This window comes from Zootoca vivipara, chromosome 8 (genome assembly GCF_963506605.1).
Source record: "Zootoca vivipara chromosome 8, rZooViv1.1, whole genome shotgun sequence".
Classification (NCBI taxonomy): Eukaryota; Metazoa; Chordata; class Lepidosauria; order Squamata; family Lacertidae; genus Zootoca; species Zootoca vivipara.
Window position 1 is genome coordinate 47919666 of NC_083283.1, and position 26343 is coordinate 47946008.

The window sequence follows — 26343 nt, forward strand, 5'->3', positions numbered from 1 at the left end:
GGTTCAAAAGACAGAGAAGAGGAACTAATTCCTTTTCTTCACCCTACACTGAATAAGTGATAGATACAGAAATGAAAATGTTATCGTTTCTGTTTCCCTTTAAATAGACAAAACGTTTTAAAGTACTAATATTTATAATTTCCACAGCAATCCTGAGTAGCATGACACAAATCGCAACTGTCAGGTCTATTGCAGCATGTCTTGGCAGATTTTGACTAGTTAAGGGAAGCCGAGGGTTTCTATGCTAGGACATTCCCCACTCCTTCGGCCCATAATATGTTCAGAAGGGTGCTGCAGCATGCTTTGAAAGGCAGAACTGTAATATTTTCCTAGGCTTTGGGCAAATGAATTCTTGCCACATTATTTGACATTACTGTATAATGTAGGTACTGGATTGTGCCACTGAAATTCATTTTTTCTTGTGTTTTGCTAAAACCTAGCATTCAGAAGAGATGTGCAGTGGCGAATATATGCAGCTTTTGAAGCTCCCTAGGCTCTTCTGCAATCAAGATATCATATAAATAAACTAGCATTTTCCCTCCCTGAAGAAGTGAATAATTGGTCTCACTCGCATTGTAAACGCCCTTCTAGCAATGTGTGTGTGGGGAGGGGATACTTCCACCTTCCACTGATGATACACTCTCCTTTATAGGAGAACCATAGGGATTTCCTGTCTGTATGCATAGGAATGCTAAGAAAAGGCTTTGCTTGGATCTATTTTTGGCAGAAAATCCCCTTTGTAAATAGTGACTTTTAAATCTTTGAAAATATTCATGTGAAACAGTTGGGCAGTCACAAAGAAGCTTAAGGGTTGCATGTAAAAACTAGAGGCCATCCTTGCACTCTCCCTCCCTCTGGACTAGGAGTCTGAAAATAAATCTTATCCTAGCTACTTGAGAGTTTGTATTGGGCATTTATCTCTAGAGGCTGAAATTAAGCCATCTTTTATTTCCTCCTCCTGAAAGGCTACATGGGCATTTCTCCTTAGCTTTATTTGTGGAGTCGGTCTTTCTGTAGTAAACTAGAGGGGGAAATAGTTTGGCCTCCTCGCCTCATCTTGCCCTGTTCCAGAGATTTATAGTGCCCAGAGTTTGAACAAAGAGCATCAGCTTAATTCCAGTTGCTGCTGAATATATTACAATGCAGCTAAGAAAAAGAGCTGCAACGGATAGTACTTGCAGCATATAAGCTTTTGAAGAGTGCAAATCCTAGTTTGCAGATATACTTATTGCTGGCAACTTGTAGTAAAAAAAAAATTGTGTTTTGAAGCCCTCGGGTAATGATTATTATGGAATCTTCCCAATTCTCTACAACTAAAATGTAATACCTATTTTTTGGATTGTAAGTATTCCTATAAATGGCTTCAGGATGAACAAAGACAAAATGTCTTCAAGTCACAACAGCAGTTGAAACAACTCAGGCCCCCTCCACACAGGTTTTTGACAGTGTGTGTATTCAGCAACAACCACATACGCTTTCAATGTATGTTTTTAACATTTTTGTTCTGCTCCTCTTCCTGCTTCAGAAATGTTCTACTCTGCCACGTTATTGACTATGCACTGTCCTCCTTTGACTCCACCCTATCCTTGGTTTGCCTTCCTCTTCATTTGATTTGATTTTTTAATCGGGGGAAGTTAGTTGTGCTATGATATGGCATACCACCACTCATGGTCTTTAGACTGAGTCATGGTGCCATATCTCCCTGCCTGGTATTCAGCAAGATCGAGCCACAATTTGCAGAGCATTCAAAAGGAGCACAGAATCACACACTTCCCTCTCTAGTAAAAAGAGGTATTATTTGGAGTTTGTGGGGAATTTTCAGCTTGTCCTGTTCCAATTCCCACTCCCAACCCCACATGTATTGGAAAGGAGTGCTTGGAATCTTGCATTGGGGTGTTTTCTCTCCCCCAACCCTATTACCTGTCAGTGTTGTTGGCTGCAACAGGCATTCACACCATTACTGTCCATTACTGCCTGGAAGGTGGTTCTGCTGTGATGCTATGCCTGCTCCTGGTCCCACATAATGACTCCCCGAGAAAATTGGAGCGGGAGAAAAGTGGATAGAACAGGCAGACGGGTGGAGAAAAGCACACACTCTGCCACATCTTTTCCAAACTGACAAATTGCTGCTTCTAGTCCAAGTGAGTTGATAAAATGGATTAACAAGGCCAGGCTTCAATAAGCAGAAGTCTCACAAGGGAAGACAGAGAGAAACTTGCCATAGGCAGCCTTTCTCTGCCTTTTAAGGTTGCCATACTTAGTCGAGGGGGGGAATCAAGAGACTGCTGGGATGAGCAGCTGCATTACCGGACTTAACTAGAAAAAAGTTGACACGAAAAAGACAAACAGCACAATCCATCAGGAAATTGTCCTTCTCAAGCCTTACTGAAGTCATAGCAGTGCAAGACTTTGCGTTGCAGTGTTCCCATTCAGGTCACCTGGACTTGCAGGAGAATGCCCCCACTAGATTGTGCCCAAGAATCCTATAGTACCTTAAATGTCTGATCAGTCTATTGTGGCAAGAGTTTTATAAATAAAAGCCTATTTCATTAGATTTGTGAACTAGAAGGAAGATTTTAAAAAGCAAAGGAACGCAATGAGACCTAAGGACAGCACAAATGCAAACGAGACTTCGTTATTTATGTTGCATGAGACATGATCTGTGTTTGTTGTAAACCAAATGTGATTTTGCAAAAGAATTTGTTTTGTTGATCTGTTATTTGGGCACATTCTAGATTAGTGTGGGCTTTGTTTCACATTTTAGTTAAAATGCAAAGGTTAGGCTCATAGGCACAATGTAACTTTAGACAATTGGAAGATACGGTTAACACACTGCAGGAATATTGAGATCTGGATCAGTTATTTTATCAGGTTTTATCAAGCTTAAACCTAAAGATTTCTTTCTGGCTGGTGCTATATTATTATATATTACCAGGAAGCATTTCCAGCAGTGAGATTTACAGAAGGGTTTTAGATTATGACTGTAATTCAAAGGATCTTATAAATGTCATTAGCAAGATGATCTCATTTATACACATTTAAAACATATAACTCATAAAATGCTGTCAGGTTATAGTTGACCCAGGTACTTACAACGTGTTAATTTACATCAAGAATAGAGTCCTGTGTGGAAATGGGGCAGTAGACAGGATTTAGCCATTTTTCATTACCACTTGGACTTTGATAAAGGGGAACAGAAAAGAGCTTTGTGACCTTTTGATGCTTAAATTATTAAAGAGAAAATAGGTTTGAGGTCTGCTTGCTCACAAATCTAATTTGTCTTTTAGAGTAAAGATGAAAAGATATTTGGGGTTTGAAATTGCTCTAGTCAACTAGGTTCTTTCTTTAATGTGTCAAAGGAAGAATTCAAGCATTTAGAATAAGGTGTATATGGGGTATTGTGTGTAGAATAACTAATATGAGCTGATCAGGATAAAACACCCTGAAAGCCAATTGCATTTCAATAATTTGAAAGATGCATTACAAATGGATTCTACTTGTGTGATTAAGATCAGCTTTCAGTTAGGTTAATAAAATAACTGGACTTATTATTAGAGCTTGTTGTAGTAAGAATTGTGCATTTTATTTTATTCTCTTGGTTGCTAGATCAGCAACTGTGGATTTTATCCAAAAGCAGTTAGTAGCAAGTAATTTGTTGGAGGTAAGTACAGTTGCCTATATTTTGCAATGGAGATAAATAGCAACTATATCAGAGCAAGGGTATTTTACTCTGGGCTAAATGTTTAAAAGTAATAGGCAGAGATTAACAGGACAATTCTATACTCCCATTTACTCTGGTGAACCCTTACGTTGTCACGATGCTGATAAAACCTAACAGCATAACATATACATATAACATATACATAACATATACCTATACAGCATAACATATAACCCTAACTTCTAACAAACAAGTTATGTTGTTTAACATCTTTATAAACTGCTTAAATTGAGGAGTGCTCATCAAATTTGCAGATGACGTCAAACTGGGAGGGGTAGCAAATGCTGCGGAAGAGAGAATCGGGATTCAATATGGCCTTAACTAACCTTTGTTAGTTTGGGTCCAAACTAACAAAATGAATTTCAATAGGGACAAATATACGGTTCTGCCCTTGGCCAGGAAGAATCAGCTCCACAAATATAAGATGGGGGACAACTGGATTGCCAGTAGTACATGTGAAAAGGATCTAGGGGGGCTTGGTAGACCACAAGCTTTACATGAGTCAACAGTGTGATGCAGCAGCAAAAAAACAGCTAATGCTATTCTAAAGTGGATCAACAGAAGTATAGTGTCCCAATAAAGGGAAGTCATAGTCCCGTTCTGCCTATACCACACCTGGAATACTCTGTCCAGTTCTGGACACCACAATTTAAGAAGAGTATTGACAAGCTGGAATGTGTGAAAAGGAGGTTGACTAAGATGATCAAGGATCTAGAAACAAAGTACAGTATTCAGTTTTAGGCTGCATAAAAATAGACCTCTGCACAAATATGTGAACATTTAGCAAATGTGAGCACTATTTCAGATCTTCAGTGCTCTCCCGTGATTACAGAAATCGGTTTGCAGCAGGAAAGCAGATTGGTTTTCATTTATTGCTAAAATGTTCATGATTTCAGTTCTTCAAATGCACTGTGAGCAGAACATGCAAGAGTTGTTTTCTTCTCATTCCAGTTCTAGCATCTGTTATATTCTTAACAGTTGAACAAAGTGCTTACAAGCTACAGTGCAGGAGTTCCTTTTCAGGTTACCAATTGATAACCTTGAGCTATTTATTTTGGCTTCCAGAAAGTATGCTGTGTTTCTAGATAACTATCAAGTCAAACTTTTTAAAAAGGACCATGTTGATTAAAATATTAAAGGGTCCATAAACAATCATAAGCCTAGTTATTCATTGATCAGATCAGGTCTGTTTATTTTTATCTAGTCATCAAACTATCACAAAACCAAAGTTTAACATAATCTCAATTTAGGGGGGGGGGGACTGAAACGGAAACCCAAATATACAGCTTAAACATAAAATTCCCACTTTGCTGCCACACCAAGAAAGAATTAGATAAATAATTATGTGTGGACAGGGTGAATAAATGATTATATTTTTGTTCCCAGCCCAAGAACTGGAGGAAATGTCTCCCTCTTTGCTATATGAACATTTATAACTGAAGTCCAACCTGCAACGTAGACCCACTGTCCTAAGGGCACCCACAATGCCACCAGACCTCATGCTCTGGGTGATGACTTAAGAGTACCCTTACTCCCATAATTCCTCAGGATAACTGAGAATTAAATTACTATTTTTTCCTTACCTGCATAATACAAATCAACAAAAACTGTGTTAAACTGTGAAGTAGGGGAAAATAGGGAGTCCCAAGTGTCAGTTGTGGATCCCCCAAAATTATTATTCAGTGCCATAAAAGGCAGCTAGCTAAAGCCCACACTAAAAAGGGAAGGAGAGAGGGTGCTGCAAAGGCAAATGGGAGGGAATAGAGGGAATAGCTAGTCTGACCCCTCTCAATGGTCACCCCAAGTCTCTTTCCCCTAGGAGAGGGTGGGACAAACTTGACGGGAACACAATTTCCTGGCAGTTTACAACATGCACATTTTAAAACAGTTGCTAACAAATAAGTCTCTTAGACCAGCAGTATTTCTCTTTATTTATTATTTTCCTATGAATTTGACCATTGTACCATTTCATTCAAACAAGGGAAATGGCATAAAGTAGAATATTTATAGCCTCGTACCTACTTTCTGTTCACAAAAATATGTGTAGCACCTTTTATTACCAATGAAACATATATTTCTACCTGGGAGTACTCAAAGGACATATTTCTAACCAGTTTATCTATGAAATGCTTTAATAACTTTATGGTGTATACCATTTCCTTCTGTGTATTTAAAAAGGAAGAGACGTGTACTTTATAGATGCAGTTTTTGAATGATAACTTTATTTCACTCTGTTCCTTGCTTTCAAGCATAATGTATTTTATCATAAATACTGGGTTATGTGATTCAAAATTACATTTTGCGTACTCTAAATTAACCCAGCATTAATTTTTTGTCATTTCTTTCTCCTCCACCACCCTCTCCTGTTTTTCATTTTTTTAGTGTCTACCAAATAGTGGTTGAGGAAGAGCGTCCTCGCAGGACCAAGAAAACAACTGAAATCCTGAAATGCTATCCAGTACCAATCCACTTCCAGAATGCTTCACTTTTGAACTCTCAGTATTATTTTGCAGCCGAGTTCCCGGCCAACAGTATTCAATCTTCTCAGACTTTTACAATTGGTGACAACAAAACCTACAGTGGCTTCTGGAACACTCCTCTTCTCCCTCATAAAAGCTATAGTATTTATTTTCAAGCTGCCAGCAGAGCCAATGGGGTAAGTTTTAGGACGTTGGTTTGAAGCGATATTCATGTGTGAATAGACCACAGGTTGTCTAATTCTGGTGCCAAATAGACAATGGAAAAAAGAAATTGAATGTTTTTCTTTGCATAGTTATATATTGGCCAGGCCAGTCATTCTTGGGAGGGAAATGGAGACAGTGGGAGAAAGTACATATTTCTGTCAATGGTTAAGAGCCTAGGCAATCATTCCTTACAAAATTACTGTCATTCTGTCCTCTTTTCGATCATGCTGCTCCTATTAAATGATTTTCGCTTTTATACTTGGCTTATTCTGCTGCATTATATTAGCTTGCATTGGCTTGTGCGCCCATTTTCAGTCTTGATTGCCCTGACTTAAGACACAAGCCTTTTTTTCCCTCTCTCTCTCTTAAAGAGTTTAAAAGAAATAAGTCGATGGAGCCAAAGTGAAAAGTGCATAAAAGGTCCATCCTTTGCAGGTCGCTTTTAATCCAGCTTCTACATTCTAGAATTGTTTTCCATTTCAGGACAGACCTACCCAGAGCCCTTCAACTCCTGATAAGCTAAGGCTGTCTCCCCTGACAGCAGGGAAATATTTTCTGCCAAATAACATAATGGCCCCTCTTTTACAGTGCACTGACAGTGCAGAAATGTGAAACACCATTGATTTTTGTTTGCTTTCTTACATTGTCTAGCATGTTGCTTAGAACTGTGTAGCTGACTGTAAAGAAAAGAAAATATCCCAAGGTCAATGTGTTGTAAAAGGAGGGGGGTGGAAAGTACACATATCATGTCTAATAACATATCATTCATCTTCTAGGTTAATATTAAGTGAAGTATTGATGTTACATGCCCAAGTGCATTTTCCTTTGGTTGTCCATAGCAGGGAAATACATTGACTAGTGTAGGAGGCTATTAAGCTTGCAACCAAGCATGTAAAAGTTGGTACTGATTTTAGATCTTAGCAGTATTTTAAGAAGAAGCAATGTATTATATTCTTGCTGTGGATGTAAACTAGCAAATGACCTTTTCTTTCTTTATCTGGCATAGGAAACAAAAATTGACTGCGTCAGAGTGGCCACAAAAGGTATGCTTCCATTGTGTCTTCTTAGCCTTAAATCTGTCAAATTGTATATCATAATATACATGGTTAAATACACATATCCAATTCTGCCATTTTAACAATGCTTTTAAGTATTATTTATTTAAGTATAAGAGTAAGACAATGAATTGCTGAGTTTGTTTAATTTTAAAAGGTGATGAAAGCCTAATTTCCACTGATATGTCAATTGTCCAGAAAAAGTTTAAAAATAATTAGGAGAGTTTTCACATTCATGGTGCAGAGTAGCTACGCCTACTGGTGCTCCTAAACATTGATATACTAGGTTGAGAAAACAATAATTATTTGTCATTCCTGTTGCTCACTCTAGGATTGTAAGAGGTTTGCTTGAGCTTCCTCTCTCAATAAGGCAGTCAGTAGTTGAAGCACAAAATTTATGGTGGTCTGATGACCTCCATTTGTGACTGTGATAAACTGTTGGGCTGTTGTAATGAACTGTATATTCGGATTGTTCAGAAGTTTCATATGCAAAATGTGATAGTCCATCTGCTTACATGAGTGGGGGGGTTGGAAACACATTACACTAGTGCTCCCCTGCAGTGACTTCCTGTATTTTTCCAAGTATGAGTCAAGGTGAATTGTTTAAAAGGGGAAGTTTTACTTTTGAAGCCTTTCATGGCTTGAGCCTTAGGTACCTAAGAAAGACTTCCTCTCATGTCCTCCAATGCAGTTTCCAAGCTCAGTTTCTATCATCTGCATTCCCAGTATGAGTAAGAAGTGTACAGGCACAGAGAGGCATTATTTGTCATTGTGCCCTGGTTTTGAAATTCCATTCTGATCACATTCAGGAGTTTTCATAATTCAGGAAGCTAATCCAAATCTTCATCCCCTGATTTTGTGGGGCTGAATTGTTTCTTAAGAGAAGAAGAACTACCCACCTCTAGTGTGGATTAGTTTCTTAAAAGAAGCTGGAAATACTTGACACAAAGCTTGATTACCACATCAATAAGAAACATAAACTTGGATCTAGACCTACCATTCCTTAAATAGAAGCGTTCCTTCCCAGAAGTGAGTTGCATCCACAGAGATTCCTGCTTCTCCAACTGGATGCTCCCACTGGTGGAAGGAGACAATCCCCACCACCACCTACAGCACCCAGCAAGCTCCCAACATAGGGGCCTACAGAGAACAAAGAGGCAAAAATTGTCTCCTTGTGTTCTGCGCATAGGAGTGTCCATGGGAGTTCCATTCTGCGCAAATTGTTGCAACCAAGTATTTTAAGCAAACTTTGTAAATGAAGTCTTATGTTCAAAGATACTACAGTCTTATTAAGCTCTTCATGCAAAGAGTATGCTGATATCAGCATGATTATATTGCTTCACCTCATTTTTAAAAGAATAATATAGGTAACTATTTATTATTGGATGTTCTGCATGATGAATAAACATCCAATAGCCTACATCAGGCATCCCCAAACTGCGGCCCTCCAGATGTTTTGGCCTACAACTCCCATGATCCCTAGCTAACAGTACCAGTGGTTGGGGAAGATGGGAACTGTAGACCAAAACATCTGGAGGGCCGAAGTTTGGGGATGCCTGGCCTACATACTGCTAGTTGTTTACTATAAAGGGTTACATCACCTCTACATTTTACCAATTATGTATCTTCAATCATTCCAGGCCAAGCAGAATTTTGTCTAACTATTGTTCTGGCACTTTAAAAATTAAAATAAAATAAAGAGGAAGAATCTGGTCCAATTTATTGTATAATACTACACTGGTTTAATATCACAAGGCAATCTGTGGTTTAAATATTTAAAGATTATTCTGCCATTTATTTCACTATTTGATTGGATTAACTTTTTTACGTATTTCATTTGGAAAAAGAGATCATATTTTCTGCAATGAGGTAGCTACCATAGCAACAGATGACATCAAACTAGCCTCTTAGGAGAAAGGAAAGAAGGAAATTCAGCTTTTATTTAAATACGCAAGTTCATTTTATGTTGTGAAAGCATATTTGCCCACACGTCATAAAATCTCTGGGAAATCCATAGTATTATCAGAGACATCCACCCTGTGAGTTACTGGAAATAAGTGCTCTAAGTTGCATGTCAGGATTAAAAAGCTGCAAAACCTTCTAGGGAATCTTCTGCAAATGATTATTTTTAACACTGTTACCTTTATGAAGATATCTAGTAGATATATCAATTTAACTAACTGCAAAACGCAAGTTTACACAAATGGGCCAAACCAAATGCTAAGGGAAGCTCTGTGGCCCCCTGACCAGCTGCTTCTGCTGTATGGATAGAGACTTCCCCTCAAGACCCCTTTAACTCTGTAAACACCGCTGCTGGGGGGGGGGGTTCACCACTCCATCCCCCAAGGTCAGCAGATAGACTAAAGGATTCCACCCAAGGCCTAAACCAACAAAGTCGTGACTAGTGCTACGGGGGAGGTGAAACCTGACAATCAGAAAATTCCTAGCAAAAAAAAATGCAACAGTTAAAAAACACAAACCATAGCAAAGCCCTCTAAGCTGGAAATGAAAGGGTTAGAAGATAAACAGAAAGACAACAGCAATGCTAAAGGGTGGGCAGGGTGGGTGATTCTCAGCAGCCGATGGGGTTGCCGACAGCCTGGGGAGCAGACCTGAGTGGAGCCTACAAAGCCCAGGCCACCGTGGATAGGCTTAATTCAAATGGGGTTGACGGTGCCCACAAAGCTCCATGGTGGCCGGGGAGGAAATCCCAATGGTTGGGGTCACATGGCGAGGCTCCAGGGGCAATGGAGGTGCTGTGGCAGGCCACAACCACCACTCACCGTGGAAGAGGGGTAAACAGCCATTGGGCTTAGATTGGCATATTAGATTAAGCTAAACTTTGACAATATTTCTGCCTATCAAAAAAAAGAGACAGAAACATTGACATGACAGAAAGTAGTGGGATGTACATGTTAAAGCATGGAAAGTTACATACCGGCAGCTTACAGTGGAAGGGATTCAATGTGTAGTAAGGCAGGTAGCACATGATGCCAAATGTGAAAACAGCAGCTTGTCTGACAGACGGATGGAATATAGCAGAACCCACCTTTCAGGCGTTCCTAAAGAGGTAGTTATAACTGGTGTGCTGTGTTCTCCACACCTCCCAGTTGCAGTGTTGTAATTGATGGCCGTGCCTACTAAGCAGCTGAGACTTGAATCTCATTTTGTATAATGAAAGCATCTCCATCTCTTGTTGAAAGTGAGCATTTGTCAATCTTAATTAGTGAGGTGTATTGTTGTCTCACAGGTTAAATTTGAGAAAATCAGAAATAAAAGTATTGGAATCAAGAGACAATTCACCAGTTGAGCTCTCTACACACAAACTCTGGTATTAGCTTTCTTTGCTTTCTGGTTAGCAGCTGAATCCCAAGTTGAGAGAGGTGTTTATTATGTAGAGCAGCACAAGGGCAATGATGATAATTAAAGTGAGTCAACAATTGGAAAGTGTTTATTTGAATGTGCAAATAATTTAATGTTTATAACCACTAATTTCAGTGCCAGCACCCATTTATGTGTCTCTTCATAGTTTCCTACTGAGGCAGTAAATCATGCAACGAAAGGGTAGAAAAATGGACAAGAAAAAATCCTGCTCGTTAAATATACAGTATTATGAGGGATAGATACTTTTGCAACCACCAGAAATAAAGTTGCTGTGTGAGCTAGAGTATATCTGAAGACGTACACCTCTGTAAACCTCTACTTTGTAACTTGTATAGTCTGAACAACCTGATCCCTAAATTGTTACGAGTATGCTGAGCAGCATCTCAGGCACAAGCAGCACTCAGGACATACAGTGATACCTCGACTTATGAACGACTCAACAACCGAATTTTTCGACTTACGAGTGGGGCAAATGGCCGCACGCTTATGAATTTCTCAACATCTGAACGGAAACCACGGCAGTTTTAGATAGGGTTTTTCCGACTTACGAATTTTTAGATGGGGTTGCTTCGACTTTTTCTGTTTCCAATGCATTCCTATGGGAAATTGCGTTTCCAATGGCACTTTTCGACTTACGGATTTTTTGACCTACGAAGATGCCTTCGGAACGGATTAAATTCGTAAGTCGAGGCACTACTGTACAAGATTTTTCCAAGCATTCAAAAGGAAGCATGAAGGCTTAAACTGGAGATGAGCAGGTGGAAACATCAGACATGCCCTCTGCAGTCTCATCTTCCCATGTTGATCAGAAAGGTCTAAAGGGCACTTGGAAAGTGTTGATCGCCTTTCCTACCTCGGCAGTTATCTTTCCACAAGAGCCAACATCAATGACAAAGTCCAGCATCACCTGAGCTCTGCAAGTGCAGCTTTCTCTCAATTGAAGCTCAGAGTGTTTGAGGATAGGGACATTCGCAGGGAAACCAAAATGCTTGTTTACAAAGCTATTGTACTACCAACTTTACTATACGCTTGTGAAACATGGAAACATTATCTCCAGCTCCTTGAAAGATTCCATCAGTGGTATCTCCAAAAAAATTTACACATCACTTGGGAAGGCAGGCGAACTAATGCCAGTGTACTGGAAGAAGCAAAGATCACCAGTGTTGAAGCAATTATTCAACAACATCAACTTCGTTGGACTGGTCATGTTGTTCGGATGTTTGATTATTGTCTTCCAAAGTAACTACTCTATTCCCAACTCAAGAATGGAAAGCGAAATACTGGTGGACAACAAAAGAGGTTTAAAGACTCTCTCAGGGCAAATCTAAAAAAAAATGTAACATAAGCACTGATAACTGGGAAACACTGGCCTGCAAGCACTCCATCTGGAGACCAGCCTTTACCAAATGTGTCATGGGCGTAAAGGAGAAACAAACTAAGAACCCTCACCGTGATCAACTCGGCATATGGATCCAGAATTGGCCTCCACAGTCACTTATGGACTTACTGTTAAAACCATGTTCATGGAAGACAATCTTACTCACCAAAGAAGAAAGGGCACTTAATGAAAGGCATCCAATGAGACCTTTCCAGCCTCGCTGTGAGATAAATGCAGTTGAGGCAGCAAGCAGGGTTGAGAGCTTGTAGGAGTTTGGAAAGGCATGTTAAAGTGATATTGCCAGGAATACAATAGTGCCAAAGGTGTGTGGAATTGGGCTCCAAAGAAACCAACCTGCTTTCCAATTTTATTTTATTGGAAATTAGCTTGGTTTGCTGAGCACAGCTGAGGGGCATTTGTGTTTGCCAATCAATAGTTTTCATACTTATCAATGTTCAAACAGAAAGGTGATGTCTAACCTATTGTGCCAGGAAAGCAGGCATCTTCCCATGGGAGTGTTTGTGGATGGGTAAGGGGAAGGTGCATTTCACACACACACACACACACACACACACACACACAAAATCAGAAAGAATAAACTGTTTCAGGGAAGGGTGAGGGGATTAGTTTTCCATCCATGTCATTGGGTCCTCCCTACAGAAAGTGAATGGTGAAATGCATTTTGACAGGAAAGACTTCCTGACTAGAATTGCTTGGAATATTACTTTTCTTCCCCACTGCAGATTTTATACCCCTTTCATAAAATAAGCTACTCAGATCTCTCTCTTTCTCTCTCTGTGGGTATGCAATGGTTTCATACAGCAAAAACTAAAATTTCATACTTCAGACCCACATTTCATAAGCTGTGAGGCATGCACAAAGAATAAAAAGAAATGGCAGTATGCTGTTGAGTATGAAGCTAACATATTCTTCAGCGCTGTCCTATTTTGTATAGAAGTTGTACTTTCTGAGAACATGCTGTATCACAATATAACTAGACACAGGGTCATAGGAAGGGTGGTGCGGAGAGTGCGGTCCACCCTAGGTGTCATCCCTGAGGGGGGTGGCACTTACCGCAGGGCCTGCAGCGCGCCCGAACCACACGTCTCTCCTGGGAGTGATGTGGTGGTTTGGGATCCTGCACTGCCCGAAACAGCAGCGTGGGGCTTGCATCCGCCAGGCGGACTCTATGGGCAGCTCACCGCACCACCCCCCTGGGCGGATCACCACAGTGCCCCCCCCGGGCGGATCACCAGAGCCCCCCCGTGTGTGGGTAACTGTGCCTCCGTGGGCGGATCGCCCTGCTCCCACCGCTCCGGGTGCCGGAGCAGCTAGCTATGCCCCTGACTAGACATATAACTCACAGATTAGAGCCATGTGTGGCCTTAGGTCAGCATTTCTTTTTCCTTTTTCCTTTTGGTGTGCATAAACATCCATACTGTATAATGGACAGAACAATCCTAAGTATAAGAAGCTAGCAGACCTTAAAGTGCTTTAACTTGAACTGGCGTAAATTACCTCATTCGAAACTCTGCCTGGGAGCAAGGGCTACTGTTGGCTAACCTGATCTTGGCAGAGGGAAAGCAAGCATTTAAAGAAAAGAATTGGGTGCACACCATTCTTTTTACTATTGTAAGCTCCACTGGGTTGTCATATCACATGACCAAGCTCAGCCGAGTTTGGATCTAGCATAAGTCTCCCTGCCTGGCCCCATCCCTGCCACTCCTGCCATATGCCCACTTTTGGAGGCTTACTCCACCGTAAGATCTTGGTTCTGTCATCTGAACAGTGTGTTGCTTTCTAAGACGGGATGTTGGGCTTATGCTGGTATAGTCTGGCTGTGCTGGGAACTCGATAACTAAGCCAGAGTTCTAACAGATCCTAATTCCCTTGTCCATGTGGATGTCCGGTTATTGCCCTCTCAGACATCATAGGATTGTGGTCAAGCAGGAGGCAGATGGATGCCAACAACAACAACCAGACTTTGTCAACTACTACTCCACTTGACTCTTTGGTCTGTATCTCCATCATAGACACCATCATTCTGAACCAATATAATGCTATTTAAATAGCAAATAAAATATTCATGAAAATGGTCGAGTAGTCAGGTTTCTTTTTGGGGGGTGGGGGTGGGGAAACTTGTCAGAAACGTCCAAATGCTCAATTTCTAAAGTTATGAGATATTTTTCTATCCAGCTCCCACAAATTATTCTTGTTCAGCCTATGTCTGCATTTTCTACAATTCTCTTTTTCAGCTCACAGGTGACTATTGTTTTAATCTTGGAAAATATCAGTTGTAGAAGAAAAGGGTTATTATTCTATTTATATCTTGTAGCAACAGTACTGTAACAGTTACTAACAACATAGTGCTTCAGAGTTGCATGGAGATATTTCAAAATATTATGCAGCAGCAGTTTTGAACTTAATTGTCTGCAGATGGTGGATAATCTCCTTTCCTCACTCATTGCCACAAATCTAACTGCACCCAGGCTGGTCTGTGTAATTTACAAGCTTTCATATGATTCTTTCACACAAATTCCAGTGTTTTTTTTTCTTTTCTTTTCTCCACTTCCCAGATGTTATATGCTGGAACTGACCTTTTAAAAGTTGTTTTATTTCTCCACCTTAGCGTAATGTATATAACAAGGTTAATAATTTAGTGACAATTATTTGTAGAATGGGGAGGGGAGAAATGTTATGATAAATGTGGACAGTAAACACCAATAAAACTGTGTTCATAATAATTTTAAAATATTTTCTCCATTCTTGTGTTCATGAAAGGAGACATGCATACTATGGTCTCATGCCATAAACACTAATATGTAGTCAAATTTAAGGAGCATGTGTAATCTGTGGGAGAAGTCGTAACAAGATTCACTTGGAGCTTCATATTTTGGGATGGTTCTAACAGTGACTCTTGTGAGTCATTCCTGTATCTGAAGATGCATGAAAGTATCTAATTAGCTTGAATAATGTGCAGGTGACTCCTAAATCAAAACATTTAGCGTCTTTTAAAACCTTTATTTTTATTGAATTTTCCATGTATAGAAATTATGAACAGCCATAAATGAAACTTCAGTAAAAATCATACACATTGTGATTTAAACAGAAAAAAATACAATTACAAAATGAAGAGATTAAAAGCTAAGATGCTCACAATATACAATGCAAATTTAAGGAAATGGGGGGAGGAATTCAAGTATTTCATTGCTGACTGTAAAACACCCATTTTATTTTAACATGTTCAGTAAATGGACCCAAGTTTGCACAGAAGCCATCAGGGTTTGTTAACTCTTTTGTAATCTAATTGGAAAGGTTAATTTCTTCTAACCAAGATGACACCCTGGAAAGAGCAGGGATTTCCACTGTTTATCTATTTCCATCCATCCAGGCAGTAAAGGTATGATATTTCCCCCGTCAGGCTTTCAGTACGAATGTGTGAAGGGGCCCCTAATGCACTAGTCAGCTAGCCCCACCCCAGAGGCTGATGTATATGTTGGCTACACATCCCAGTGTTGTGATACCCAGCTAGGTTATACTTAGAGCAGGTCCATTGTAATGAATGAACTTAGCTCTATATTGAGTGACTAATGCTGGATATCACCCCAAATCAATGGATTTTTCAGAAATGTATATGTGGGATAAGTAAGACTGAGATCAGTGAACATGGGTTGAGGACAGGATGAGTCGAAGCTGGTGCAGTCACTCTATCGGTTTTTGTTTGTTCATTTGTTTATTTGAACAAAATGTTGTGTAAAACTCACCAGGAAGCATCACAGAATATTTAAGGACTGGTTCACATTGCTAAATTCCTCCATGTAGTTGCGAATATCGGGGTGGACTGTGATCCCCCAATAGGTCTCTGTGTGGTTTGTAATATATTAGCAAGCATTTGATTTTCGATTGTTCAACAATAACAATAATGTGCCCCCTCCCTATATATAAGGCTGCTAACCTAAATAAAGGTTAGCAGCCTTATATATATATAATAAATATATAATATAATAGCAGCCTTACATAAAATAAACCTAAACGAAAATCGCTTTTCATGTGGAAGAACTGTGAACTCGAAGTCAATTCTGGTGCTTAAAACAAATTCCTGTATTCATCAGGTGCTCCGAGTTCTGTAATTCTATGTCTTTTGCACCTGCTTCCAGTTGATAGATCTTGGGGTTCAAGTAAAGCACAAAATAGAGTCTCATCATGAAGTCTCACATACTCTGGTGAATGTATAACTGAATGGATAAATTTTAGTCAAGACCAAACATTGCTCATGGTTAGCCTGTAGTCATCCCTGGTGGTTTTGCTTTTTCCAGCAGCCATCATAATATAAATGGCTGCCAGCTCACCTGCACACAGTTAAGTTCACATTAACTTTTATTCAGTTGTGTAAACAATCACATGAAGGAATTTATCAATGTAAGTCACTCCTAACAATTTTTCCCTCCCTTTCTTTCTTTAAATTTCTAAGGAATTGAAACAATAACATCTGAACAAGTTGTTTCTTGCTAGCTTAGCTTCAGTCTGGCTTTTTTTTCCCTCATGCATGCTGACCTGGAAATCTTCCTTTGCCTTAGCTGCGATAATCGTGACTCAGCTTACAACACCATACATTCGCATCGCCCCTGCTGCAGGCGACGACCAACTAACAGGTCAGACACTCAAGTATAGACAAGTCATCTTACCCATTTCCATCTCGCTTTTTGGGCTTGTTTTCCTCCATATTCTCATCATTCTTTGCTTGTAGTTGGTTTACCACAATGTAGACCTTTTTGAGGTTCAGCTCTACATTTGTTTAGCAATTTGCTGGGTACCAAATGTTTGGCACCTATATCCAAGAATGCCAAACAAATTCGCTGCATGTTTCATTGTGTGTTTGAGCACTGGGATGATCCCTTTTGAGCCTAATGTCACAAATACTTTGTCTGTCCTAAGATTCCGCACAAAAACAAAACTATACCGTGATAAATCCCTGAAACGAGATATTGATAAAGTGAATGATATTAAAACTAAACTAATAATTGTTCAAACAAAATTAGCTTAAATCTCCCAAAAGAAACCTTGATATAGAAAAAACATAAATTTCTCAAAGAAACCTCTAAATAAAGTAAACCTTGACGAGGTGCCAGCTGAGTGACTTGTTTCACTGGAAAATCTCTATCTGTTTCCTCATAAGGAAAATATTTAGGGGCTGAGGTTTTCTTATCAAAAACTAGACAGGAACTGTAGACTCTGAAAAGAACTGAAAGCGACACCACAGTCTGGGGTAAAATTCCCCAAAATAAGACTCTAGTTTTGTTTAAACCAAAGGTTAGCTAATCCTATGAGACAGTTCAAATAATGAATATAATAGCTATTTGAAAAAGATTAGTTAGAGGGCTGTAAAAGCTCTCCTAGTTGTAATGTTAAAACGCCATTGCTAAGGCCAATGGGATACATATCCTCACCTGCAGAACTACATTATTCAAAACAAAAATAAAACATGGTAGATTACCACAACATTTCTAGTTGAACCACAATATATCCAGTTCTTTGGAATATAAAATATGCTGCACTGGAAGACAGGAGCTGGACTTGTCCCTTCATTATACTTACACCTCCAAAATTGTCAGTATTACATAAAGCGAATGTCAATATTTATATTAAGAACAGCAGAGAAATGTATTCATATGCTTGGTATGTGGAGAACTTCACTTATTGGCTTGTAAAACGTGGTTTTTGTTGTGGTATTTTTGTGCTAAAGAAGTAATGAAATGCTGGTTTGGGTAAGATACCAGTTGATTCTTACACCCTTTACGTATCACATATTTTGGATCAAATAAAACATGGTATCCCCCTGTATCATATAACTACTTTTGCTGATTTAAAGCAAAAAATAAAACAAAATGGTACCATCCTTGGGGTGTTCCATTGCCAGGTGGAAAGTCCTACCTTCCCTGCCACAGTGCTTCTGCAAACCATGTGCATTCCCCATAAAATGCTCTGTCTGCAAGTAGCATGCAAGGCTACTCTTCCTTTCAGTAAATCTTTTCCCCTCTTGTATTTTAAAACAGTGAATTTTCTGCTTGAAGAGGCAGACAGTAGTTGCTAAGCACCTTTAGTGAAACATGATCTAAATTAGTACCACACGGTTTGTTGCTGAGGCAGCTCTCCAGCTCTGTCAGCTAAACAGATGAATGGTTAGCTGAAACTAGCAGAATTGATTAACAAATGCATATATAATATCGCTAAGAATGAATCGAGAATCCACATGCTTTTACAGTAACGTTACATTTTTCTTGTAAGTGACAGCAGACTTGAAACCACTAACTCACAAGTAATGTGTAATATTTACCTGGACTTTTTTGTGTTAATAATGTATGCTATTGTTAGGCAACATCACCCACTATCCAACTAAACCAAAGGGCTGAAGTATATAGTACTATTGACATCTATAGAATCTCCTCATCTGTTGTATCATGAGAATCATTTTTGTCATTGTTACTCAAGATAGTTTGGGGTCGATCTACCCTACATGGTGATAAATGATGATATTTCCTGTCTGCTTTTATTTCTTGTACAGTGGTGCCTTGCTAGACAAATTTAATTCGTTCCAGGACTCAATTCATCCTATGAAAAATTCGTCTAGCAAGTCCCGGTTTCCCATAGGAATGCATTGAAACTTAATGCATTCCTATGGGCTCCGGGGGACTGGCGGTGGCATGGAACGGGGCTTGGAGAAGGTCTCCGAAGCCCCATCCGATGCCGCCTGTGTGCGAGGCGGCGGGGAGAAGCGCTTCTCCCCCCGCCACCTAGCCTGCTTTCCCCCCACCCCGCCTGTCACAAAGCGGGGATCGGACAGGCAGCGGGGGGGGGGGGGGAAGCGGAGGAAGGAACGGATCCGTTCCTCCGCTTCTCCCCCCCCTTCTTCCTGCGCTAGTGTTCTGCTGGTCTCTGCCGGTTGCCCCTCACTGCTCGCGGCAACCAGCAGAGACCAGCGGAATACAAAGGGGAACCAGCTGCAGCGTGGGAAGAAGGCAAAGGAATATCAGCTGAGAGGCACTGACAGCTGTCAGCGCCTCTCAGCTGATCTTCCTTTGCCTTCTTCCCTTGCTATAGCTGGTTCCCCTTTCGCTAGACAAATGTAGGTTTTGTGATCGGAGGTTTTTATGGCCACGCTTCGCAAGACGAAGCGGCGGCCATACAAAACCTCGTCGTCTTGCGAGGCAACCTCCGATCGCAAAACCTATTCGTATAGCGAGAAATTAGTCTAACAGGGCATTCGTCTAGTGAGGCACCACTGTATATTCATTCCATGTATAACAGTGATGGTCAAACTTGGCTTTCCAGCTGTTTTGGGACTACAACTCCCATCATCCCTAGCTAACAGGACCAGTGGTCAGGGATGATGGTAATTGTAGTCCCAAAACAGCTGGAGGGCCAAGTTTGGCCATCCCTTATGTATAATAATTTTAGTCTATGTTCCCGTTGTGGCTATTTTTTCATCATGTTCTTGTTTTTCTTATTTATATCTGGATCCAACCATTTAAATTCTTCTGGGCACTTGTCTCTCAGAGCATGTCCATATCTCACATTTGATCATGTTGGCCTTCTGTATACTAATGCTTCTCACAACAGTAAACACATAAAGTCAGAATGACAATTGTCTACTCTTATATGTTCATATGTTGGGCAGCCACATCCTAATCAGGGTTCTTGAGCATACACACTGGTGTTTAATGATGTGTGAAAGTTGTTTACACTTAGCAGATACTCTTAGAAAACACAACCACTGTGTAAAGTCCAGAGCTCTTCTCAATTGTAGTATCTCAGCCAAGTTAGATAAAGACTTCTGACTGACAGCCCTCATCAGTTGCAAGGCCTCTCTTTGTCACCAGCCTTATTGCCAGTATATCGGCTTCGATTAGAGCTCCAGCATTTGTTACACTGATAGTTCAAAGATTCTGTTTCTCCCTATTCTGCAGAGCAGAATGTAAAGTGAATGGAAAATGCTCTCCTTTCTGCAACACCAGCTGAATGCATTTTAATAGGCTCCAATGTCACTAGTGATTTATTGCCCCTTTTTGTTCTTTTATGTGTTATATTTGTCATTTTTTCTGTGGCAGTTTCATCTATAAACCAGTATTGTTACAAGAAAATGTTAAGAGGATATACGTAGAATTGCCACAGGAGCTGCTCCTTTCAAACACCCCCCCCCCCCGATCCCATCTGCAGGAGGTGATCGCTTCTCCCACCTGCTTTATTTTTGCAGCAAAAACATGGGGTCACATAGGCAGTATTCTCTCTGAATGGCAGTACGTATACTTTAAGCATGTCTGTCAATGTGCAGCACAAATAAATAGCTACATTAAGTGAATAATTTAGGATAATAGGGACAGAGTTATCTTCTCCTGATGGTGACAGACTCCATAAATACTAAAAGACAGCAAAAGGAACAAACCTGTTCCAATTGTATGCAAATAGTGAAGTGATAAGGAATCTTTTCAGTGATATCTTTAGACTGCTCTATCATTATTTTGAAAAAGGAGCTAGATATTTAATCACAATTACAATAAGAACCAGTGGTCAAGGGTTCCAAAACTGAATTCCGTCATATGATTATATTTCTGATTGTTGTTCTAATTACTGATGCAGCATGAGCTGCAATTACAGAGCTGTTGCCAAGATGGCTGCTGCTTTGTTCCATGTCACTGTTAATTATTTCCACGTGTTGCTTTGTTGTTGTCATATTTTTAGACTGTACATTGCCTTTTTACTGAAGTGTATCTTTTAAATAACTGTTAGTAGTTGGATCTATTTTGAATTAATAGAGAGGATGAAAGTTGATTCTACCTATGGAAGGTTACTGGCTCTTAAGTAAAGCCCCCATTGTAGGCAAAATAAATGAAACCCACTTTGTAACCTGAGGGGGGAAAATATACAACTGTGCTAATTGTCTCTGTGTGTACCTCAACACTGTTTTAGAAGCCTCAGAAGAGATTATTATTATAGTGTATAAATTTATGGTGCAGACCGTCATTAGAAAGCCAACAGGTATCACCTCACAATCATTGTAAAACAAAGTGAATCTGAGTTTTCTTCAAGAAACAAAAAAATATATATATGTATACTGTGGGCTGTTTAACTATGGATGTCACTCATTAAGACAAGATTCCAAAAAATGGTTTTTGAACAAAGTGGTTCATCCATCATTCACAGAACTAGAACAAATAGTTTAACTCCATTTGATTCTCACCACTGTCATGCTCTGTGAACTAACTTTTGCTGCAAGAAAACTGCTTTTCCGAATGCACCCTACATTTTTGCTCGTTCCATGTTAGCTATGATGTCTGTGTGGCAGTCAAAAGCATTCTAGCATAAGTTTCTTGGCTGTCCGTTTTCCTTCCTGCCTAATGATTGGGAACTGTTCTATGCAAATGCTAATCTAGTGCAACAAATTCCAGTACACAGCCAGTTTTCATGGGCTTATGAAAGCTGGTTGTGTTCCTTTGCTTTGAGACACAGGAAATGCATTTTTATGATTATTCATTCAAGTATTTCCAGCGCAAAACTGATTTCAAATTACATATGAAAATCTGATCAAATCATTTTGGTGTAATTGCCCATAAGATGTATGCTTTTAAAAAGTTGAACTATTTTAATTCAGGAAAGTAATTCAGAGATAGCTTAAGCCAACGAATATCTAGAGCACACTTCATTAGATGCATGAAATGTTGTCCTGAGTTACTAGTTTTAATATGCACACATACAAACACAAACACCCCAGTGTGGGAGGGAGGATTGTAATCAGTAGAACTAAAAGGCCATGACATTCCTGTGCAAAGTTAAAATGTATACAAGATAAGAACGGTGAGCATTCACAGCAGCCATAATTAGTGATAATACAATCTCCCTAGCTTTCTATGCTAATTTAACACCTGTAGTGGGGACATGAGAAAACCTTGGTTCCAATTAAGTCTTAAATAAATACAATTACACATAGCTAAACTCTAGTTTGGCACTTTGATGCTGGAATTTCTCTCCTCCTTTGAAATTCTTTGGCTGAAGAATGATGACGCTTTGGTCAGCAGCAGTATGTCATAAGAGACTGAAATGTTATCCCTTTAGTTTCTGAATGTTCAGTTATTCCATTCTGTAGAGAGTAGAGACTGACATTGTTCTATGTAGACAGAAGCTAGACATAGTTGGCAGGTAATGGCATATATCATGTCAGAGGAGGCTATTGTGTCATATAATATCATTGTCTGAGTAGAAATGGGAAAAGTGTTAGGGTCTGGGTTTGTAGCATTACTTTGTTCCACCTCAGACAATGATTCAAAATTGAAATAAAACTGTGCCACAAACTGTGCCATTTTAGCTCATTATTATGGATAAGTTTTTAAAAGTTAATTGAGGAAATATGAGTTTCCATGGGCACAGCAGTGCAGTTTCTATCAAATTTGAAAAGTATGTGCCATCTGTGTGATATAGGCTGGCACTCAGTCTCATTTTAAAAATGTCAGCTTCATTAGCAATTGCAAACACAAGAATAAAAATATGAGCTAATGTCTCAAAAAATGTAATTAATTTTAGAAACAAATGATATATCAGGTACTAATTTCAAAAGCCAATGGTTGTTCAGTTACTAAAATAAAATGAGAAAAATATGTTTTTACATATAGAAAATAAAACCTTTACTTTACATCTCCCCCTTCATAGAGAACCTACAATATAAACAAGACATGAAACAAAATTTGAATTTCTGGTCTTTGTGGTGTTGGACAAGGAGGTTGCCAAGTCAAAATTTCAAAATGTTTAGGTAGATATAAATGAGGGGTCCTATTATACTCTGTGATAGCAAGACTGTTTTGAAATGGAGGAATGTATTTTAAACAAAATTTTGTCCTTTTAAACAAAAGAGATACAGCTTTAACAACAACAGATGCATAGCCCTTTAATAACAGAGGGTATTGCCTTCCCACAATAACTCAATCACTGCTGTGTGTTAAGCAGAGTGTGTGCGCGCGCAACATACACAATTTAAAGGTGGACTGAAAAAGCTATACTTTTTCTGTGAATGTGTATTACTGTTGTCTTGTATTGCCAAGACAAAATGCATCCGGAAAGAGGTGTGGCTCCCACAGAATGTACCCTCCTTTTCATTTCCCCCATACTACTTTGCTACTAAAGGATGTGAAACTAGACCCACTGCCTCCTTGGTTAGGGCCGGTACCCTCAGCTGGGCATCAGTGTCCTGGGACCAACAGAGACAGCTTGGCAGCACTGATTAGAGAGGGAGGAGAAATGGGACAAAAGGGCAGAATTGGATCCTAAGGAGGGGTCCAGCTCTTTGGGAAGCGCTGATTAGATGCTGGGCAGGATCCAAGTGGGTTGTCAAAGGAGAAGCCTGCCTCAGTAACATTGGATACCCCAACCGCCACAATAGAGCCACCTGACTTTCCTAAGGTGCCGCCTCCTGTCAATGAAGTGAGGCTAGAACAGACAGTGAGCTGGCCATGTCAACTCTGCCTATGCCGTTGCCAAGGACATGGCTCCAACTATGCCAGCACGAGTAGACTTGTCCTACTCGTAGGAGTGCTTGCTTGCTTGTTCAGTCCTCGGGCTCAGGAAAACGACAGCTTAAATGACTATTCCTGCCCTGCTCTTCAGAAGAGGAGCCTGGGGGTATGTGAGGTGTTGGGACAAGGCCTTAACTTATACCTAGCCATGTAACGTAGAGCTGTGCTGTGACTTCTCAACCACGTAGACTGTAACTTGATCTGTGTTTGGGTGCTGTAGTGAATTCTGGAATAAAGCCTTTAATAATAATAATAACAACCGAGTTGAGAGTCCGAGTACTGAGTTCATGAGTCAAGTCAGGGTCAGGACAGTAGAGGATTTTCAAGCGGCTTTTTATACTCCTTGAAAATCCACTGACAGCAAAAATCAGACTTTGGTGCAGCACTATTGACTTGATGTTGGCCTTGGCCTGATTCATATCTTTTCCAAGTATACTGCCCTGCCTTTTGACTCATCTGAGCCCTCTGCTCAGACTTCATTACTTTGTTTCCAACTTCATCTAATTCCAGCCACCCTCTCTTAGTAATGCCCTTTGACAGCAATATTTATCTAGTGACTGACAGGCCTTTGGCCTCTGCCATAAGATCCTGGCTGCATCCAGCATTGGGGGGGGGGGAATCAAGAAAGACATTCTAAAACAAAGCTTCAATCTATCTTTAGTAACCCATGCCTCTCTGGGATATATTGGAATTCTTTCTGAACTTACTGCTTGGGGGAAGGCGGTGGGGTACATAGCAGCCCAGCATTTGAAAGGAGACACACAGAAAAGCATTAACGAAGACGCACCAACAATATTTTTCAAAGAAAACTGCAGCAAACATGGGGCATTATTATTTTGCTCAGGGAAACAGATTTTTAAGTGACATTTCCTGTTACTTTTAAATGATTTTTATTAATTTTCCAAATAAAAGTAATACAAAATTCTGCAAAATGCAGAGTCTGATGACACTTTACATAGTCCACATACAATTATAGATTGGTTTTATTTTATGCCTGTTTTGGTTTGACAACAAACACTTTGACATTTTCAGCAATAGGGCAAATTTTTAAATATTTAGCAGAAGTCACTATAATGTAAGGGTATTGGTCTTGGATTGAAAAGACGCAGTTTTAAATTGCTGTTCACCCCTGAAACTCACTGAGTGGCTTTGGGTCAGGAAGACCAGGTGTGATTAGTGTGTCACCTCAGAACCAAAAGGTAGCAGTAAAGATAGCAGCTCATCATATTTCTAACTGGTCTTATTTCATACATTAAAAAAAAATCATCTGAGTTTGTAAAAGTTTTGAAGATTACTCTGTTAATGCCAATGCACATATTATTATTATCCAATCTTCCAGACTATGACTGAATGTGGGTTACACCAGCCCTGCAAAGCAGCACAGTTTTGCTATATCCATTTTTGGAAAGGAGTGAGAAGGGAATGAATGTCAGCCTTGTAATGTAGTCCAGCATTTGGGATGGGGGGTCTAGGGAAATGCAGTGGGGAGGGAATGCAGTGGTGTTGGTTGTAGCTGCAGTATAATTAGGTGCTGGAGAAGGTGAGAAGAGGCAGGGAAAGAGCAGCTCCCTCCCTGGCTTCTGGAACACTGTTTTGTCAGCTTCCCAGAATCCCACCTATTCCCACAAGGCACAAGGGAACTTGACGAAGTAATTTTCCCAGGGCACCTGAATCCTTAGCCTGGACATGAGGTCCCCTAGAAACAGCATGTCCCAAAGCTCCTTCTGTTCAAAATGTGGAAAACAAGCTGAGGATTCAGACTGAAAGCCAGTGTGGCATAGAGGTTCCAGTATCAGTTTAGGACCAGGGAGGGAGAATAGAGTTGGAATCCTGATTCAGCCAATTGAGTGGGTTGCTTGCTCTCAGTCTAATCCACCTCACAGGTTGATGTGAGGATAAAATGGGAGGAAAGTACACAACTCTGAACTCCTTGGAGAAAGGGTGGGATAAAAATACAACAAAGACATAAATAAAATAAGTATTCAGTCATCTTGAGAAAACTACATTTTCTAGAGGTATACCTCTTCATATTTCAATATGAACAAGAGAAGAACACTCAGGAGACATGTTATTGTTTGATAATGTGAGTGTTTATTATGACCTAGCCAAGTTCATACTCTAAACCAGCTGGATTTGGTGGCATCACTAATCGTAATTGTAACCACATAGGTGGAAAGTCAACACACTTTTAAAGCAACAATGACTGAAATTCAAGCCATATCCGTTTGTTTGTTTTTAAAAAAGGAATAATAAAACCAGCACAAAGCATTATGTTAAGCAGATCAAGAATGAATGGTAGTTACTTTTTGGTAGGTATACAGATGTGCTATTTCATCATCTTTATGCTTCTGTAAGTTGTTTATTTTGTTGGCATCCAGATCAACCAAACTAAAAAATCAGAGCTGTCAGAATCCTTAATCTGATTTACAGTTTGTAACAGCTTCCATAATACTATGCTGCTTTAGCCAGGGGTTTTTTCGCTCCAAGATTTTAGGGTGGTATTGGCATAGGGGTCATTCTGGCTATTGCTCTCCTGGGCTGTGAATAATGCATACTGATCCAG

At 39.9% G+C, this 26343-nt stretch overlaps 1 protein-coding gene across 15 annotated transcripts in view; it reads left to right on the plus strand.

Annotated features, from left to right (window-relative positions):
• Window positions 1–26343, plus strand: part of PTPRM (protein tyrosine phosphatase receptor type M) — a 412071-nt gene that overhangs the window by 244732 nt on the left and 140996 nt on the right. For 9 of the 15 annotated variants that reach the window (XM_035125987.2, XM_035125998.2, XM_060277900.1 and 6 more), the window contains exons 12-14: window positions 6104–6377; window positions 7412–7448; window positions 16800–16874. In XM_035125987.2, the coding sequence (XP_034981878.2) occupies window positions 6104–6377; window positions 7412–7448; window positions 16800–16874 (386 nt within the window). The remainder of the gene's footprint in view (window positions 1–6103; window positions 6378–7411; window positions 7449–16799; window positions 16875–26343) is intronic. The other 6 variants (XM_060277902.1, XM_060277905.1, XM_060277903.1 and 3 more) reach the window with 1 other exon arrangement.